This window comes from Lissotriton vulgaris, chromosome 7, assembly GCF_964263255.1.
Source record: "Lissotriton vulgaris chromosome 7, aLisVul1.2, whole genome shotgun sequence".
Classification (NCBI taxonomy): Eukaryota; Metazoa; Chordata; class Amphibia; order Caudata; family Salamandridae; genus Lissotriton; species Lissotriton vulgaris.
The window spans coordinates 629,773,158-629,795,160 of NC_141695.1; the positions used below are offsets into that span (position 1 = coordinate 629,773,158).

Consider the following 22,003-nt stretch of genomic DNA (forward strand, 5'->3'; position numbering starts at 1 on the left):
GTGCATGCGTGCTTGTTGAGTTGAAGCATTGCTAGCATATGTCTGCATGGGCCCTGTTTGTATCTGCAACTACATGAGTTAGATACCAATGTGTTTGCCAGTGCATCATGTTTTACTGTATGTGTTGCTGTAATGTGTGCTGCACTTACACCCTGTGGTATGACATTCTCGGGAATTGGCTCCCTGCTTGGGACTGGGGAGATCCTTTAAAGAGCACGTTACGTACCGATGCACTGTAATTAACTTCATGTGATTACTAATAAGTTAATGAGAGTGGCCGGACCCTGACAGCACAAGAACTCCTCGGACCTTGCATTTATGAATGCTTGGAGTGAGACATTCTTGGTTTTCGGCGCATTTCTCCTGCATTCCTTCCTTTTTCCAATCTGCAGGAGGCAGTAGCGGAAACGGCGTCATTGCCTGCAACGTCACGTCCGCGGTTGAGAAGGAGGACAGCCATTTCACCCACCTCTACTAGTGTGTGAAGGGATATGTGTGTATATATGTTTTTGTACGACTGTGTGTGTTTGTGAGAGAGAGAAAGAGAAAGTTTCAGTGTGTGCGTTTGTGCGAGAAAGACAGAACGTTTTAGTGTGTAAGAGTGTTAGGATGAGTTTGAATTTATGCTTGAGTGTGTGATAACTATGAATGCATGCGTCTCTGTGATCAATGGCATGGGTGTGAGGCCTTTTCAGCGGCTAATGTCTGGCCATCTCACATATTTACAAATGCCGAATGGGTGTGCACGGGGGAGGGGCCATTTATGGAGTGCAGCCCCGGCCTGTAGATTCTACCTCTGGAACTGGGTCACTGCGAATTTAGAGCAGCAATCTTGTTAGTGTTTGTGTGGATACTTGTTTGTCAGCGCGTTTGTATGTGAATTAGTGAACATTGGACATGAGTTGTTCTTTGTTCATTTGAGAAATGTGTGAATTGGAATATGAGTGACATACCTCCCTCTTCAGCCCAAAGATATCTCACCTGTAATACACCGACCAGCATCCGACGAGGCCCCGGAGGCTCCACCCGCAGCGCTGTGATGGCATCGTGCGACTGGATCTTCACCGACAAGTTCTGTGAGTTGACCTGGTTGGATACCAAGATATTAAGGGTTTCTTCTCGAGTGTCTGCCAGGAAGACCCAAACGGAGGAGAACCAGCTATCCTTGGTGTCTCTGCGACACCCTGGTACGCTCGCCTGGATACTGCTAGGGCAAGAGGGTTGGAACCCTATGTGCGCTTGGTCTACTGGTGCTGTCCACTGCACCGTGGCATTTGTGCCAGATACAATCTTGATGACAAGCATTGCCCTGGACTGGGTAGGCAGGTGAATCGTGCCGCTTACTGGCACAGGATGAATGATCTGTAGTCCTTCCACCCGACTCTGTACGTCCACAGCACAGGTGACTTGTGTGTTACTGACCATATTGTGAATGAGCGCAGTATACATGTACATCCCTGGCTCCACCTGTCCACTGAGCAGCGGTGTCACTGCAAAACTCCTTGGGCCATAGGCAAAGGTCACTCGGAGGTCGCAGACAGCATCGTCCACCCAGGTAGGGCTGGTGAGCGCAGTGACCCGGTTCTCCCACCAGGCGTTTCTCCTAAGACTCATGTAGCTCTGTCTCCAGGGAGAGAAGGGGCTGTGCTGGCAGCGAAGAAGCGCATCCACCCCTCCAGTGTGCTGGATCCCAATTATGTCATCGGGATACACTGTGATATCCTTCTCCAACAGGAGGACCTGGAAAAGAGCAGCAACAGCAAATCACTCACTGCCAGAGAGTTGGAAAACCCAGGATAAAGAAGGTGAGCCAGTGGCGGCCCCCTTGTACTGCACAGGGCCACTGCCCACCCGCACTCTGATGTCACCACTAGATCATTAATACTGATCATTGAGTCTATTGCTTCCAAACTGTCGCCAATGCTGTGCATAGTATGAGGAATTCCCATGATTTGCTTGCTCCCCATTTTTTTTAATTTTCATACACAGATGAAATCTGGATTTCATTACAAGAACGGAGGCTACCATTATGCAATATATTTTTATTGCTGCCCCAACATGCAGCCCTTTACAGAACATCAATACATCAACATTTAGAATGTTCGTGAAGGAGTATAACTATCCAGTGCACAGGGCTATCTTCCTCTTTTATTAGCTGCCCCTCAACAAGCTAAGTATACCTTTCCTTCTGTTGCATGCATTGCTTTGTTGTATTATATTTCCTCTAAGCCTTATTTAGGAAAAACTTGCTAGTTATGTAATAAATGACTGTATGTAATGACTATATTTATTATTCCAATTTATAGCTTAAACTAAAAAGAAAAAGTTAACTTTAGCGCTTGTTTTTTTTCCTTAGCGAAACTTGGTTTTTACTGTACTTGTTCTTTTTTCAGCCTTCCAATTTATGGTCGCGTAGGTAGAGTTCATTGAACTATCTAGTAGCAAATAGTGTGGAAATATAACTTATTGCCCGTAATCCCATTGCCGATAATTTAGGGCTAGATGTAGGTGGGCTAATACTGGTCGGTAACGGCCGAAAATCGGTAAATTTACCGTTACTGACCAGTATTTAGCCCTTTGCGATGTAGGAGGCTAGATTTAAGGATTCGGTAATTTACTGATTCCTAAAATTAAGGAATCAGTAAAATACCGATTCCTTAATTTAAGGAATCAGTAAATTACCGAATCCTTAAATCCTATGTAGGGAGCACTCAATTGAGAGCATTTTTAGTTTAAGGTTTCGTTATTTACCACCAACTACAAGTTGGCGGTAAATACCGAATATCTTTTAAAAAGCAATTTTGTGCTTTTTTAAAAGTGCCATGTAGCAGACATACATGCCCTTAGGGCATGTATGTGAGCCACATGTGCACGCATGCACCATTCAGGGGAGCAACAGGGTGTCAATGTGACACCCTGCCACCCTTGAATATGCTCCCCCTATTACCGATTTGGTATTTACCGAATCGATAATAGTGAATGGCTTCCCATTCATTCCTATGGGCCTCCAGGCTCATAGGAATGAATGGGAAGGTGATTCCTTAGATTTGGTAAGGAATCTTACCGAATCAGTAAAATTTACCAAATTATTTCCTACATCACAATTACCGATTCTTAAATACTGAATTGGTAAAATTCGGTATTTAAGAATCGGTAATTTGTGATTACCTACATCTAGTCCTTAATCTTGAAATATAATTTATTGCCGTCATCCAATTGCAGATACTTTGCCAGTGTCCAGAAAGTGTCCACAAAAATATTTACAACAAGGGGTGGTGAGGGACAGAGTCTCTGAATTAAACAGAAAGCTCTCACCCAGTCAAGAGATCAGGGCTAGATCCAACACCGTTTTTTAGCTCACTGCACCATCCCAGTTTCAGAACCTGGCTGTATGCAAATTAGTCTGTTCCTGTCCCAGTGCATGATGGGAACAGGGCAAACCAAACTACAAAAGCCAATTCTTACACTGGGAAGGAAACAAGCTCCCGGGGACCGGTTTCTGGCATTACAGCCGTCTTCGGCCCGGTTTGCTTGAATCCTGATGGTGCAATGAGCAAGGGTCTCACATCTGAGAATACCCTTCCACGCTTAGGGTGGACAAAAATATTTACAACAAGGGGTGGTGAGGGACAGAGTCTCTGAATTAAACAGAAAGCTCTCACCCAGTCAAGAGATCAGGGCTAGATCCAACACCGTTTTTTAGCTCACTGCACCATCCCAGTTTCAGAACCTGGCTGTATGCAAATTAGTCTGTTCCTGTCCCAGTGCATGATGGGAACAGGGCAAACCAAACTACAAAAGCCAATTCTTACACTGGGAAGGAAACAAGCTCCCGGGGACCGGTTTCTGGCATTACAGCCGTCTTCGGCCCGGTTTGCTTGAATCCTGATGGTGCAATGAGCAAGGGTCTCACATCTGAGAATACCCTTCCACGCTTAGGGTGGACAAAAATATTTACAACAAGGGGTGGTGAGGGACAGAGTCTCTGAATTAAACAGAAAGCTCTCACCCAGTCAAGAGATCAGGGCTAGATCCAACACCGTTTTTTAGCTCACTGCACCATCCCAGTTTCAGAACCTGGCTGTATGCAAATTAGTCTGTTCCTGTCCCAGTGCATGATGGGAACAGGGCAAACCAAACTACAAAAGCCAATTCTTACACTGGGAAGGAAACAAGCTCCCGGGGACCGGTTTCTGGCATTACAGCCGTCTTCGGCCCGGTTTGCTTGAATCCTGATGGTGCAATGAGCAAGGGTCTCACATCTGAGAATACCCTTCCACGCTTAGGGTGGACAAAAATATTTACAACAAGGGGTGGTGAGGGACAGAGTCTCTGAATTAAACAGAAAGCTCTCACCCAGTCAAGAGATCAGGGCTAGATCCAACACCGTTTTTTAGCTCACTGCACCATCCCAGTTTCAGAACCTGGCTGTATGCAAATTAGTCTGTTCCTGTCCCAGTGCATGATGGGAACAGGGCAAACCAAACTACAAAAGCCAATTCTTACACTGGGAAGGAAACAAGCTCCCGGGGACCGGTTTCTGGCATTACAGCCGTCTTCGGCCCGGTTTGCTTGAATCCTGATGGTGCAATGAGCAAGGGTCTCACATCTGAGAATACCCTTCCACGCTTAGGGTGGACAAAAATATTTACAACAAGGGGTGGTGAGGGACAGAGTCTCTGAATTAAACAGAAAGCTCTCACCCAGTCAAGAGATCAGGGCTAGATCCAACACCGTTTTTTAGCTCACTGCACCATCCCAGTTTCAGAACCTGGCTGTATGCAAATTAGTCTGTTCCTGTCCCAGTGCATGATGGGAACAGGGCAAACCAAACTACAAAAGCCAATTCTTACACTGGGAAGGAAACAAGCTCCCGGGACCGGTTTCTGGCATTACAGCCGTCTTCGGCCCGGTTTGTTTGAATCCTGATGGTGCAATGAGCAAGGGTCTCACATCTGAGAATACCCTTCCACGCTTAGGGTGGACAAAAATATTTACAACAAGGGGTGGTGAGGGACAGAGTATCTGAATCAGGATTCAAGCAAGCCGGGCCGAAGAAGGCTGAAATGCCAGAAACCGGTCCCCGGTAGCTTGTCTCCTTTCTGGTGAAGAATTGGCTTGGTAGTTTAGTCTGCCCTGTTCCCATGATGCACTGGGCCAGGGACAGACTGATTTGCATATAGCCAGGTTCTGAGCTGGGATGGGGCAGTGAGATAAATAACGGTGATGGATCAAGCCCTGATCTTTGGACTGGGTAAGAGTGGTCTGTTTAACTCAGACACTCTGTTCATCACCACCCCCTTTTCTAAATCGTTTTTGGCCACTATAGGTGTGGCAGGGTATACTCAGACATGAGTCCCTTTCTCACTGCTCCATCAGGATTCAAGCAAGCCGGGCCGAAGAAGGCTGAAATGCCAGAAACCGGTCCCCGGTAGCTTGTCTCCTTTCTGGTGAAGAATTGGCTTGGTAGTTTAGTCTGCCCTGTTCCCATGATGCACTGGGCCAGGGACAGACTGATTTGCATATAGCCAGGTTCTGAGCTGGGATGGGGCAGTGAGATAAATAACGGTGATGGATCAAGCCCTGATCTTTGGACTGGGTAAGAGTGGTCTGTTTAACTCAGACACTCTGTTCATCACCACCCCCTTTTCTAAATCGTTTTTGGCCACTATAGGTGTGGCAGGGTATACTCAGACATGAGTCCCTTTCTCACTGCTCCATCAGGATTCAAGCAAGCCGGGCCGAAGAAGGCTGAAATGCCAGAAACCGGTCCCCGGTAGCTTGTCTCCTTTCTGGTGAAGAATTGGCTTGGTAGTTTAGTCTGCCCTGTTCCCATGATGCACTGGGCCAGGGACAGACTGATTTGCATATAGCCATGTTCTGAGCTGGGATGGGGCAGTGAGATAAATAACGGTGATGGATCAAGCCCTGATCTTTGGACTGGGTAAGAGTGGTCTGTTTAACTCAGACACTCTGTTCATCACCACCCCCTTTTCTAAATCGTTTTTGGCCACTATAGGTGTGGCAGGGTATACTCAGATATGAGTCCCTTTCTCACTGCTCCATCAGGATTCAAGCAAGCCGGGCCGAAGAAGGCTGAAATGCCAGAAACCGGTCCCCGGTAGCTTGTCTCCTTTCTGGTGAAGAATTTGCTTGGTAGTTTAGTCTGCCCTGTTCCCATGATGCACTGGGCCAGGGACAGACTGATTTGCATATAGCCAGGTTCTGAGCTGGGATGGGGCAGTGAGATAAATAACGGTGATGGATCAAGCCCTGATCTTTGGACTGGGTAAGAGTGGTCTGTTTAACTCAGACACTCTGTTCATCACCACCCCCTTTTCTAAATCGTTTTTGGCCACTATAGGTGTGGCAGGGTATACTCAGACATGAGTCCCTTTCTCACTGCTCCATCAGGATTCAAGCAAGCCGGGCCGAAGAAGGCTGAAATGCCAGAAACCGGTCCCCGGTAGCTTGTCTCCTTTCTGGTGAAGAATTGGCTTGGTAGTTTAGTCTGCCCTGTTCCCATGATGCACTGGGCCAGGGACAGACTGATTTGCATATAGCCAGGTTCTGAGCTGGGATGGGGCAGTGAGATAAATAACAGTGATGGATCAAGCCCTGATCTTTGGACTGGGTAAGAGTGGTCTGTTTAACTCAGACACTCTGTTCATCACCACCCCCTTTTCTAAATCGTTTTTGGCCACTATAGGTGTGGCAGGGTATACTCAGACATGAGTCCCTTTCTCACTGCTCCATCAGGATTCAAGCAAGCCGGGCCGAAGAAGGCTTAAATGCCAGAAACCGGTCCCCGGTAGCTTGTCTCCTTTCTGGTGAAGAATTGGCTTGGTAGTTTAGTCTGCCCTGTTCCCATGATGCACTGGGCCAGGGACAGACTGATTTGCATATAGCCAGGTTCTGAGCTGGGATGGGGCAGTGAGATAAATAACGGTGATGGATCAAGCCCTGATCTTTGGACTGGGTAAGAGTGTTCTGTTTAACTCAGACACTCTGTTCATCACCACCCCCTTTTCTAAATCGTTTTTGGCCACTATAGGTGTGGCAGGGTATACTCAGACATGAGTCCCTTTCTCACTGCTCCATCAGGATTCAAGCAAGCCGGGCCGAAGAAGGCTGAAATGCCAGAAACCGGTCCCCGGTAGCTTGTCTCCTTTCTGGTGAAGAATTGGCTTGGTAGTTTAGTCTGCCCTGTTCCCATGATGCACTGGGCCAGGGACAGACTGATTTGCATTTAGCCAGGTTCTGAGCTGGGATGGGGCAGTGAGATAAATAACGGTGATGGATCAAGCCCTGATCTTTGGACTGGGTAAGAGTGGTCTGTTTAACTCAGACACTCTGTTCATCACCACCCCCTTTTCTAAATTGTCTCACTTTCTAGACAAGATCAACGCGAGCGGCGCTTTTAATTAATTAATTAATTAATTTATTTACTTATTTAATGTGATTTTCTATAGCACAAACATTACCCAAAGGTGTCAGAGCACTTTAAATAAGAACTAGTTGCGATACATAAGGATTTAGGATTACATGAGTTACATAAAAGATACAAACAGAAAAAATTGCAAATGTACTGATGAAGCGAGATTTAGAAATTAAATACGTTTACACTCTCGAAGTTAAACTTCCATAATTAATTAATTATATTAATGAGTTTTTGCACGTTTTTGTATTAATCAACCTAGTTTTAAAATGCATTCACGAACATGTGGGTTTAACATTATGTGCTTTTTGTTGCATTTGCAAGTACGTTGAAAAATAATAAACTAACTTTGTCTATTTGTCTTGTCAAACATTAATTGCGGCTGTTTAAATAATGGAATGTGCTTATTTTAAATGTGCTTTTGTCTATGTTGTGTCTTTTATGTGGCAAAGGCTCGTGGAGAATCCTGAGGCCCATGTGAAGAAGGTCTTTATAATCGCTGCTTAATTGTGCTTAAAGCTAGATAACATAAGCTAATGGGTTAACATTAGTAGAAGGGGTGGGTAACAGAATGACTTTCATTACTTAAATTAATTAATGTTTTGTGTTTCTTTGCATACTAGTTCTTGAAAAAGAGGCCTGAGGCCTAGCTTTTAAATGGGTGTTTGGAATCCTGTTGTGATGAGCCGAGCACAGCAAAAGAATGAAAAGTTTGTCACATTCATAATCATCAGTAAACAAATAAGAGGAACTGTGCAAGATGTGCTCCGTGTTGAATAATTTTCAAGGACAGGAACCGGCGGAATCACCAAGCTGAGGAAGCAGCGAACTGTTATTTAATAAGTTGTTGCAAAACACCTCAGAAGCTAATTTCGCTTGTAGACAATGGACAAAGACGTTTTAGAATGGCACGATTTTGGTTCAAAAAGGCAATGATCTCATGTGGACTGACGGCTGTCAGCCAATGAAAAAGTATTCTTTTAGTTAGTTTAGGATAGAGAAAAGGTATAAAACTTGGCCCCTTGGGAGGAGCTTTGCTGGCTCGTTCCTGAAACCTGAAGGGCGTGAGATGCTGTTGGACTTTTGACTCACGTAAGGATAAGCAGAACTAATAACTTTTATTTTAGGTTTTAAATAAGTTAGACAGGGAAATAGAATTTAGGGAATGAGACCTTTTTCAGCTTTAGTACTTACATGCTGATCCGTATTGAAATGACAGTCTAATGTGCCTTACTTAATAAATTAAAAGATGGTTTGAAAATGCTAATAAAGTTTATCTTTACTAAAATGCTCTTTATTTGAAAATAAAGTTAATAAAATAGATTTTGAAATGACAAGCTGGTCTTGTTTATTCTGAGTTACTAGTTACTATCAGTTAATCCATTACCTAGGTGACTTAATTAAATGTTTCCGTTATTATTTTATAAATATGATGATGACAAACTGCATTTGTATATAAAGTGTAAATAGTTTGTGAATAGTTCCGATTAATTAAGTCACATGATTCAGTTGGCCAATACTTGTCTCAGTCATTTATGGGCCTTGTGAAGAGTTTATGATTAATGGTGAGTATTTTGGTGTTGGGTAGTGTTGTTGAGACAGAATTTCTGTAGGGCCGCTGGATCAGTACAAATTGTAAAGTCACACAAGGAAGAGATAGAAACAGAAAAGAATTGCAAATGTACAAGTTGCAGAGTCACACAAGGAAGAGATACAAACAGAAAAACAATTGCAAATGTACAAGTTGTAAAGTCACTCAAGGCAGAGATACAAATGGATAAACTCTTAAGAGTCACATAGGAATGGTAGAGAGTCTAAAGGTCTACTACATATACTAGTGGTTAGAGTTATCTCTATATACATATATATACAAATAGTAGATTTTCTCAGGTCAAGACCCGAAAAAACCAGGAGAGCAGAGCTCCATTAAGTGGGGTCGGAGGGGGTACGCAGTCACAGCACCAAGGGAGGGCAGTAGAATGTCTATATACAGGGAACAAGATCAATGTGAGCAGCGCTTTCAACAGCCTGTCTCCCTGCAAATAATTTATAACTCAATATATAAAAAAACATAGAGGCAAACATGGAAATGATTAACTCCCAAAACCATGGACAACCAGGCTAAATAAGGGACAACAGTAAGAAATACTTTAAAGAGGAGTTTAGAGCCTCCCTTAAAGATGCGGTAGACGCAGCAATAGCTACATGAAAGAGGGGATCTCCCTCAGAGAATTATTATTCCCTTTCAGACGAAGAACACCCTTCTACCTCTAATCCCCAAAAAAGGAGGAAAGTTCCACAAAAGAGGAAACACACGAAGAAGGCGCGCGAACCCGCCAACACCATTGGTAGCCCTCGTGCTAAAATAGATATTGATGCTTTCAGCAGCACAAGAGAAGATGGCCATCTGAACGGGGCACAAAGAAAGTTTGCCCCTAGCGTCACATTAAGAATGAGTTACCTTATTGTTACAATAGATAATGATAACTTTATGTCGTCTGCAGATAACACTGCTGACTTGGATATGGATGAGTTTATTTTTCACCCTCAAGACAAGTTTAAGCTTTTAGATGATATTGAGGAAGACCTGGATCAACCCTCCACTTCTCAGGGAGTCAATGACCTCTTCGGGAGCGAAATGTCTAATTCCACCACAATCAAACACCCTCGCAGTGCTGAGTGATGGCCATTAGACCATGTCTCCAAATACTTAAGCTACTGGATAAAGAAGCCACTAGAGAAGGAGACACGTAATCTCCTTAGAGGTGAATGCCCAAAGCCCTCCACCGAGGACAAGGCGTGTAACATGCCTAATTTAGACCCCGAACTAATAAGGTTTCTTTTCAAGTTTGCCAAAGAACCTAGAAAAGGTATCCAGAAATGCCTGAAACAAACACAAGATGAACTCCTAGATATCCTAGGCCCACTCACATGCATCTTGGACATGAAGGAAGATACCAAAGGCAAAAACCTATCAGTCAATACCGAACTACTAAGAGGATGGGCACAAAGGGCGTCATGCATGTTAGGCAATGCAAATGCCAACCTAATTATAGAAAGACGTAAAGCTATCTTGATGGGAATAAACCCAAAACTAGCGGATCTATCTTCTAAGGAAGATATTGATCACGCTAATGTACTCCTATTTGGAGAAAGCTTTGTTAAAAACACTGGGTAAATGAGTTTCAACATTTACAGCCTTCAGTAGAGCACAATACAATATGCGCAAGGGTTTTGGATCATGTTCACTCTTTGGAAGGGCTGACAGGAGGGGCCTGATTGACAGCCGCAGATCCTTCAGGTCCCAGTTCTACCCACAGGAACCCCCAATACTATGTGAGGAGTTATCACCAAAAATCACATTTCTACCATCAGAGAGGCAGAACCCCAAGAAACCGCGGAGGAAGAGCAAGACCCTCCACCCAAGGATACCAAGGTAAGCATCATTACTCCTTCAACTTTAAAGGTAGGGGGAGACTAGGACTGTTTGCCAAAAATTGGAATTGATACCTCACAACCCTTGGGTATTGGAAACAGTTACCCAAGGAATTACTCTAGGAAAAAGAGAAACTGACCCTTATGGATGTAGAAGTAACACAGACGCTAAACAAATGAGCTCTATCAATTGTGAAGAATCAGAAGATTACACAAGGCTTTGTAAGTACAATCTTCCTGGTGAAGAAAAAGGACAAAGGCTGGTGACCAGTCCTAAATCTGAGAGACCGGAACAGATTCAAAATGGAGGGTATTCGCCTCTTGAGAGATATTCTACAGACAAGAGATTGGTTAGTAAAACTAGACCTCAAGGTCGCCTACTTTACGATTCTCATGGACAAGGACAGCCAAAAATATCTCTGTTTCACTTGGAGGGGTGTACTTTATCAATTCCTTTGCTTCCCCTTCGGACTGTCCTTGGCCCTGTGGTGTTTCACAAAAGTACTTTGTCCAGTAGTCACTTACCTCAGGGAGAGAGGAGTAAGATTATTCATATATCTAGATAACATCCTCATTATGCCGCAGCACATAATAAAGGTTAAAAATCACTTACTTCTGACTATGAAACTCCTAGAAAACTTAGTCTTAACCCAACTAATGTTGCCACACAAAAAATTTGTAAAGATAAAAAAGTCCTTAGCCTGGGCCATTTTTGGAAATGTACCAGACTTTGTAATAGAGTCCGATGCGAGCAACACAGGATGGGGAGCCCCGGTAGGGAGGATAGAGACCGGGGGAAGATGGTCCCTAGAGGAACAGTCTCTTCATATAAATTGTCTGGAAATGCTGGCAGCCCTGAATGCTATTATGAGCTTCAAGGATCTTCTAAAGAACTCAAGCACACTGATTCATTTAGACAACTTCTCAGCAGTTTCATATATAAACAGATTAGGGGGTGCGAGATCCAAAATGCTCTCAGATATAGCCAATCAAATATGGTATTTTTGTTGGGACACAAATTAATCCTAAAATAAGATTTTATTCCAGGGGTTCAGAATATAAGAGCAGACTGGAACTCGAGATTCCTGAGGTAGTCCAGCGATTGGAAGTTACATCCAGAAGTCTTCTCTCGGATTCCAGACTTTTGGGGCCCAATACAGATGGATCTATTTGCAAGCAGGTTAAACTTCCAAGTACCAACTTTCTTCAGTTGGAACCCAGATCCAGGGGCAAGTGCAATAGACGCCTTTCTTTAACCTTGGGTCAAGAACATAGCCTATGCTTTCCCCCCCTTTTCCCTAATTCAAAGAGTTCTGTGGAAAGTGAGAGTCGAATCCAACACTATCATCCTTGCGACTCCCTTCTGGAGATCCCAAGTGTGGTTCCTGGGAGTGATTGGATTAACTATAGATATTCAGACAACTAGTTCCAACATCCCCGGGCCTGCTTCAGGGCCCAGATGGAGAAGAACACCCTTTGGTTTTAGAGGGGAAAATGAACCTTCTTGTCTGGGGGATCTCAGGGGACCTAATAGATATTCAGACCTTTCACCAGAAGCTAAAATTTATTGGATGAATCCTGGGCCCCAGGACCAGAAAAAGATATAGGGTTTGTGGAAAAAGGGGTGCAGCTGGTGCCTGGAGAGAAATGTGGATCTCGTAAAGGTCCCTGTACAGAAAATAGCCAAATATATAGTGACATTCTTTGAATCTGGTCTCTCCTAGAAGACCATTGATTGTTATAGATCCGCAATTTCCTCTAGGCATGCCTTAGTGAATAACATAGCTGTTGGGATCTATGACATAATATCGACAGACAGAATATAGACATACAAAAATATCGACACAAAAATATCGACATCAAAAATATCGGAGTTCTATCTACATAAAGGTAAGTACAAAAATATCGAAAATAAAATATCGTAGCACAAAAATATCGAAGTTAAAAATATCGTTTTTTTAAATGTATTAATAAAAATGTAAAAATAATTTAAAAATACAAATAATTTAACAAATTTTAAATATAAACATTAAAACATATTTAAAAAATAATGACTAATACATATACATTTTATAATACATTAAAAACTCTACATATAAATTAATATATATACTTACTCCACATATTGCAACAGTAGGAAAAGCTTTGGATAGTGTAGGGGTAAAAATTACTATTCCCACTCCCGAGGGTGCAACAGTAGGGCAAGCGTGGGTAGCGTAGGGGTAAAAATTACTATTCCCACTCCAGAGAGTGCAACAGTAGGGAAAACGTTGGATAGCGTAGGGGTAATAATTACTATTCCCACTCCAAAGGGTGCAACAGTAGGGAAAGCGTTGGATAGCGTAGGGGTAAAAATTACTATTCCCACTCCAGAGGGTGCAACAGTAGGGAAAGCGTTGGATAGCGTAGGTGTAAAAATTACTGTTCCCACTCCAGAGAGTGCAACAGTAGGGAAAGCGTTGGATAGCATGAGGGTAAAAATTACTTCCCACACTACTCCCCCGTTAAAACAAAACACACTACACATACAAAAATACAATTACTATAAATATCAATTATTCAATTACTAACAATTAATATTATTACATTGATGTAATTATAAATTAACTAATTAACACATATTATTTACCAATTAATAAATAATTACCAATTAATAATGAATTAACAAGATATTTACAAGAATAAACAATATTTAGTAATACATTATTTAGAATTAATATTATTAAATAAAATAAAAATTACCAATTAATTATTTAACAATTAATTAATAGATACCAATAAATAAATACAATCTATTTAATAATTTAATTTAATTATGTCACACCCTATTCCCCTATAAACACACAACCCACTACATATAAATAAATCACATACAAAATTTAATTGTTGTTTAATCAGTTAATAATAATGAATTACCAATTATTTATTAATTAACAATAACAAAAATAATAAATATTACTACATTAACTCTAATTAATTTAATTAACTAATTAATAATAATGAATTACCAATTAATTATTAATTACAAATTATTCATTAATCAAACATATTAAAAAACATATTAATTAATTAATTATAATTAAATTACTTCCCACCCTATTCCCCTCTAAACCCACAACCCGCTCTGATACTAAAACGCAAAATGTAAACAAAATTACTAATTTCTAAACATACTTTAAAAAACATGTTTAACAAACATATAAAATACATATAAAAATGCACAACACTAAACAAAATTTCGATATTAGTAACATCGATATATTTGATATCGATATTACTGACTTTGATATTACTTACCTTAATATCGATATTCTGTCTATCGATATTATTGCACATCGATATTCTATACCATCGAAATTAAAACATCGATATTATTGTATATCGATATTTTAATTTCGATATTTTGTCTCTCTACCGATTCCATGTGGGATGCCAGTTTAATTTTCAAAGTTTTTATATCTTGGCAAGATAATACTTTCCTATCTCTTAAACAGATATTCATGAAATTGGCCAATTACTTTGCTTCATTTCTTTAAAAAGAGTTTCAAATATAAAGGTTCTGGAGTTATCTAACAGATTCTATTCCAGTGAGGGTGTACACTTTGACATATGTAAAAGGACAAAGGCCATAGTCTGATTCCGTATTCTATCCCTTTTTCGATGACTGTGAAAAATTATGTGTGGTAAGATGCATGAAAGTTTATGATAACAAAATTGCTGTATTTAAAAGGAGTGGAGTTGATCAACTGCTCTTATCCTATGTCAAACCCCATAAATGAGTTTTATCAGCAACTCTAGCTAGATGGATACATACCATGAATAGCGCAGGCATTGACCTGTCAAGATTTTGAGAAACTCTTCTAGAGGAGCCATGTCTAGTAAGGCCATTTGGGTAGGAGGTTCCCTAATGGAAATTCTTACAACAGCTGATTGGTCAAATGCTATCACTTTTGAGAAATGTTATTTAAGACCAATAGAGCATGTTGGCAATGTAGCTCCCGATAGCTTTAAGCATGCATAATGGTAGCCTCCGGTCTTGTAATGAAATGACGATTCTTCAATTATTATGCAGAGAGAATCTTGATTTCATTAAAGACAAACAGAGGCTAACATTATCCCACCCCCCTCACCCTTGAGGGTAAAAATTCTTACTGAAGTTTAAATCATACATTTTGTGACCTGGAACGTTTAAAGTCCGTTTAATGTGCAGTGCATAGTACCTTTTACTTTACATTGTTTTTCTATTACTTTAGATAATACCATATAAGATTGGGAGAAGTAACTTTGATGATTTGCAGAATTCAGTTTTTTCTTGCAACCTGAAAGGGATAATTTCATCCTTGTATGTTTCACAGCTAAAAGAGGAAGATAGCCCTGCGCACAGGATAGCTATACTCCTTCACGAACATTCTAAATGTTTATGATGTATTGATGTACTTTAAAGGGCTGCATGTTGGGGCAGCAATAAAAGTACATAGCATAATGTTGGCCTCCGTTTGTCTTTAATGAAATCAAGATTCTCTCTGCATAATAATAGGAAAATCGTCATTCTTGGTGCATATTTTGTATCTCTGATGTCTGCCCTCTCATTAAAAACTAAGGAAAACAAAAAGGTGAAGGGTGGAATGCTTTAAATATTCTCAGCCACTGAAAAGTAGTTGGAGCCACATTTCAGACCATTGTCTTCTCCCCCACGATGTCACAGACAGGCCATATGCAAATAAGCCTTATTCCTGCTCAAATAGGAACAATTCACTGAGAACTGCCTGGCCAGGTGCCCTCCAGATGGAAACAGAAGCAATCCCAGACCAGTTACGAACTATTTAGGCCTCGTCAATGAGGTATATCTTTATTCATATGGCAGAGAGAGCTTAGCACCCACGACTGGGCATACCCGTCACACTTTAGGCCTGACTATCTGCAACAACGACTACGCTGGTATACTCCGAACAGAGCGTTAAGGTCATCATTCGGCAAACTGGTGATGGTGCTACTGGTTAAAAAAGCCAACTGGGGGGGGGGGCAGAAACTTTGTAGCTAATGCTGCCAGGGCATGGAACGGCCTCCCATTTCACCCTGGGAATATGACTGACTTACTGGCCTTCAGGAAGGCGTTAAAAACATGGCTCTTCACCAATTAATATGCATTGTCATATTTCACAGCTACAAACTTTTGAAGGACTTCATACAGCGCCAGGACGCCTTCGGGTAGCAGTAGCGCTCTATGAATGTCAATAATAATAACAACAATGATGAAAACAAAAAGGTGATCGGTAGAATGCTTGAATTAATCTAAGCCACTTGTAATTACTCAGGCTGCATTCCATTCCATAGTTCTTTGCCCACTCAGTAATTCTAGAAAGAGCAGGACATATACAAGTCCACCTTGGTCTTGCTCCAATAGGAACATTCCAGCCCATACAGTTAAAAAACTGCATTCTCTCTTTCAGAACACACATTGCAACATTTTGACAGGCAAGAGGACTGACAGTAAATGGAAGCATAATACTAAGAACTCTATAGTGATTACACTGGGCCAGGTAAGTGTAAGAGCACACCCTTTAATGACTGTTCATCTCCACAGCTTCCAGGAACTAACTGGCTCCTGGGATTCAAACCAACACATTCTATCACCATGACAGTGACATCATAAATAGTACAGAGTAGATAGATAACAAGCTTAAGGAAAGACTAATACAAACCCATACATAGTGGCCCGGTTATGCACTTATCTTTATGGCATATACAAGATAAGTTGTTTCCTCCATGCTATATGACATATAATCATATAGTTGCATAAAAACGCTGACATTCATACTGCATCCACTCCCTTAAAGTGTAACGTGCAGTTAATGTGCTAAATTATTATTTCTGTGCTCATGGTTGCCTTAGGAATTTGGCCAGAGTGCATAAAAGCAATTTTACAAATGGAGTCTGAATTAGTAATCACATTTGCATAATTATTTACAACCCCCCTCACCAATCTCCTCACCATCACACATGCCACTTCCCCACATGAAGGGCAGCAGAAAAATGAGAAATTTACATTTCGCTCCTTTAAAGATATTGTTCTAGAAGAACTCCAAGAACAACTAATCTACCCACCCAGATGCTTTCAGTCATCCACAGACTTCAACACCCTTCACAACATTACCAACACCACAATGAAGAATCACTTAGTGTTGTGTTCCTCTGAAAACCCATGGCTCCAAGTCATCAGCACCCTAGTACACCCAAGAACTTACCAAAAATAAGCACACCATATGAAGACAGAAGAAAATTTAGAAAATCAAAATTCCAGGAGGACCTTGCCCTTCTGGAAGCACTCCATTGCAACCATTGTATCATGAGCATCACAGATAAAGCCACTCACTTACAAGACCTCAATCAATGCAGCAATCAACAATGGCAAAGTTCTCAGTAAGGCAGATAAACGGGGTCCCCAGAACATGCTACCCCACCATCAGCCGACAGATCCAAAGCTATCAACCTTTTCATTACAAGACAAAGAAAATCAATAAAATCAGATTTAACATTGTCTATTTATCACCATCATCCATACTACCACCTATAACCTTCTTCACATTTTCAGCTTGTCACTAACCCAGAGCACCTTCCTTTACTGTTCTGAGGTTGCACAGATTCTCGCCCTGCTGAGAAAAACCTGCACTAGATTCAGCCAAAATTGGCAACTAACATACTGTGGCCCATCTCTCATTTGTTGAAAAAATCATCGAGAAGGCAGTTGCTACTCAGCTGTAGAAGAAGATTAAAAAAAGAACTACTTCACCTCTATCGATCGGGGATCCGTCCATGCTGCACGATTGAAATAGCCACCCTCCAAGTAGTCAAAGCTGCCCTTTTCCTTAACATCAAAAATGATTCTTGACTCCTGTCCTGCTTGACCTCTTTGCAGTTTTTGATACCATCAACCATATAGCTTTGATCCACACCCTGAAAACTTGCCTTGGCTTCACTTGCACACTCCTGCAATGATTCACATCCTCCTGCACCAACCAACAGCAACTTATTCAAATACAAACGACCAGATCTCAGACTTTCCACATCATCTGCAGAGTTCATCAGGACTCCATCATGCCATCCATCATTTTCAACCTTTATGTGGACCGCTTGCAATCCATGCTTGCAGATAGCAACATCAAGATCTACTGCTAAGCTGCCAACACTAATTATGTCTCAAAATCTCCTCAATTCATACAGAGATTCAAAGTCTACCTCAAATCCATCCACACCTGGATGTCACCAAACTACATGATGCTAAACCCCACGAATACCTAATTCCTCCTAGTTGCTAACAATTTCAAACATTCTTTGATTCAGTCATGTCTCTCCAACTTAAACCTAATGAGCTTCAAATCCCAACAGACGGAGCAGGCTGAATCCCTCTGGTTCACCCTCAAATCAAACCACTCACTCAAAAAACACATTGCGAGGCACCCCAAAATTGGTTATTTTCAACTCTCATTCTGAAAAAAGTGAAACCCTTTTCCCCAGTAGAAGACTTCAGAATGACAGTTGAAGTTCTAGGGGCATATTACCAATGAGTAGCGATATTTATCGCTAACTAGGGTTTGCAACGATTTTTTTATCGCTAAGCATCGCCGGAAATTATCGCTGAGATAACTTGCTATTCGCAACGTTTATCTCAGAAGTGATAAAAATCCTCACGCTAACTGCCAAATGAGAGATTATTGCTGGAAAACCAACGATAATCTCTAGAAGTTTGGCGTTAGCTTGATGATAGGGACTCACAAACTTAGCCATGATATCCACCTTCCATAGGATATCATGGCAAAGTCAGGAAAATACCAGGTGTAAAAAAAGCAGCGCTAACCGCGGTTAGCGCTGCTTTTTTTTATCACTAACAGGGTTAGCGATATCCTTGATAATAGGAGAAATGTCGCCTAACAACATTTCTCCTATTATTTTTCTCTGGAACGCCCCCTTTGCATCTCATTAGAGATGCAAGGGGAAGCGTGGAGAAAAAGGGTGCTAAAATGCACATTTGCATGTTAGCACCCTGTTGCTGATAGGGAGATAATTTTATCTCCACTTTCTTGGCTTTTAAAGCCAAAAAAGCAGAGATAAATCCCTTGATAATATGCCCCCTAGTTCTCTCCCACTTATATGGAGGCTCCACTTTACTCAAAGGTATCCCAGAGACCACCCTCACTCACGTATCAGGCATGCTTCACTCAGCAGCATGGCTCAACAAAGGACTGAAGGAATCCAAATCCACCCACATCACCTGCGTACTAAAGAATCTACACTGGCTCCCCCTATAAGTGCTGTTCATCTTCAAGGTTATCTGAATCACCAGTTCACCAAGCAGTGTGACGCAGTGCAGCAGTAGAAGCAGCAGCAGCGTGGAGGTGAGGAAACGCAGAAATAAAAACTTATCAGCCCCCCTCTGGCCCCCGGCCCTGCTCGGCCCCTCGTGGCTTATGGTAATCGTTGCTCCCGCTTGTATCTGTGACAACACCGGACGGACATTGGATGGAGTGGCGGAGCAAAGAGGCAAAAGGTGGCAAGTAAACAGGGAGAAAGGGGCAGAAGCCAGTGGAGGTGGAGGCTGAGTTGCAGCGGTCGTAGCGGCCGGCTGCCCAGTGCTAACCCAGCCCTGCAGAAGCCACCCAACTAGGTTGGGTGCAGTTTGTGGGTGGACTGGCGTGTTCCCGCCCAGCTCTCCTCTCCCCCTTTCCAATTTCCATCCCCCTTCACACCATTACTAGAGGCTTTGCTTTCAACTACTCTACTATCCAGCAGAGCCTAACTGCCACCACGTTTGGCCATAAAAGAGGAGTGAAGAGGAGTAGGCGGATAGATCCCCCTCCTGAAATAAAAAGAAGTTCTCCTGTTTAAGAAAACCTCCAGTCAAAGAAAATCTCTAGTTATAACCAGGGAGGAGAAACGCAAACAAGAAACTCTACGCAGCTGCAAAATCGCCTCAATAAGACCGCCAAACGACAGAAAGCTAAGATGCTGTACCCTCAAGTAGGAAGGCGAGGCAATCAGTCATCAACTCGAACTGAGGGAACCCTGGAGGCGCACGAGGCGGCCAAATCTGGCAGGCATAGCAACCTCCTGACACTCTCGGTTGAAGGAAAGGAAGAAGCCCATGACGATGCACAACCATGATACGTCCCGGTGCCATCCAAACGGACTAATTGCGTCACCAGAGACATCAGAGATTATCTCAGTCAGCCCGCAAAAGTAATCCAGATACTCAAGCAAGTAGCCCTCCCTGTGAGACCTGAGAGCCCAAGTTCCCATAACCAAAATGAGGAAATTTGAATAAGTACACCTCACCCGGTTTCTCTTTATCCCGAAATAATTATCCACAGGAGGGATTCAGCCTCCTCACAACTAGCCCCACCGCCCTCCCAAAGGACACTCCAAGAAAGACTCCTGGACAACTTGCAAAATAATAAGACAATTTCTGGCACATTCCGATCCTCCGGCAACGAGAAATCCGGTGAGGCCCATCAAGGGACACCACAATGGATGAAACCCCCGGACCCTCAAGAAGATCAAGACTTTGCTTTAATCCAAGTCTCTGGTCAGAAATCGTTAAAATCACCAATATGGATCTCGTCCGCTAGCTCAGCGAGCGCTGTATTTCGGCTCATGAGGCCGTCACTCTCTGAAATAGAAGCAGAACAATCTAATGGCGCACTGGAGTCTTGTATCCAAATGTTTAGGTTTGATTCCCCCTTGCCTGCCTCCACGCCATCTTTCACTCCTTGCGAGAAATCTTGCAATACCTGCCCCAAGGACCTACACCAGCTTGAGACAAGGGGCTATTGGTCACCAACAACGGCAGTTCCAGCCACAAAGCACTTTACCAACAACAAAACCTAAATAAAAACTCTCAAAAGAAATGACCCTCGTCAACCAATAGTTACTTAAACTCAGACTCAACCTCCCCACATCCTCAAAGTACGGTCAACAAATCCTCAAAAACAGAATCCTGGCTCAGGGAGCCACTTTACACTCCTTCTACACAGAAGGTTGAGGCATTGCTCTCAGCCATCAATCAAGCCCTGAACTTAATGGCTAGCACTGCTCACATGCATGCAGACAAACTGGATATCCAAATAAATATCTTACACCTAATAGGTGACATAAGAACCAGAATTGACACTAAGCTCAACTAATTAAACTCTCTGATATGCAGAGCTCCAAATAATGTAGCGCTAAATCAAAGTCATAGTGGTTGCAGCTGCAACCAGATACTAAAAAAACTAGAAACGCTCCCAGAAGTTATGTCCACCGTAATTTAGGAAATGTAAACGATCACCAAAAACTGCTGCTAGCCTGTCACCCCAAGCCAGCATCTACATTGGTCCACCTCAAGAAAAGAACGTTCTTACAGCATAGAGCACCTATGAGACAATAAGACTGATGCCAGGACAAGATGCCAATCGCACGACTATGTCACCAGCGACGTTCCCGAGCAGCAGATCACTATCACCAAAGGGCACCAGGTCAGAAGCTCGAAAGCCGCCGATAACCAAGATCATGAGCTCACTTCGGAAATAATACAAATAATGAGAGGCGTAGACAATTCCATTCAATCCGACCCCGTAATAGACATCGGCAATCTGATCTATTCCACCGAGACACCAAACACTGCCAACGTGCCTCCCATAGAAGGACAACACTTGTCCAAGAAAAACAAGAAGAGACTAGAGAAATTAAATTAGGCCAGTAAAAAGGACGGTGTATTGCTACGCTGGCTCAGAACAGAGAACATCGAATTGAAAGCCAATATAGCCTCTGCACCCAACAATAACATCCATGGAGGAGAAACTGCAGCCACTTGTTCTCCAGAGCATACCAATGATGCGCAAGGTGCGGGCCAAAACAAGATCGACATCGACAAATGCACAGCACTTGATCTAGAGGAGACCTCTGAGAAGCCTAATGGGAAAAAAGAAGTAAAAAAACACAGTGGAGAATCCTCTAAGATCCTGGACAAATATATAAAACCATCAGGGAATTGACCATTCTTCCAACATGGTGCAAAAACGCCAATGGGCAGGATCTCTCTTCAAAAAGCCACAAGTTGTCATGATTTTTCACAGCCACCTGTAGCCGAGGGAGAAG

The 22,003-nt window shown here is 42.4% G+C and overlaps 1 protein-coding gene across 1 annotated transcript in view; it reads right to left on the minus strand.

Annotated features, from left to right (window-relative positions):
• LOC147702167 (polycystin-1-like) overlaps positions 1-22,003 on the minus strand; it is a 599,895-nt gene that overhangs the window by 334,078 nt on the left and 243,814 nt on the right. The window contains exon 12 of the mRNA XM_086930810.1: positions 982-1,740. Within this exon, the coding sequence (XP_086786936.1) occupies positions 982-1,740 (759 nt within the window). The remainder of the gene's footprint in view (positions 1-981; positions 1,741-22,003) is intronic.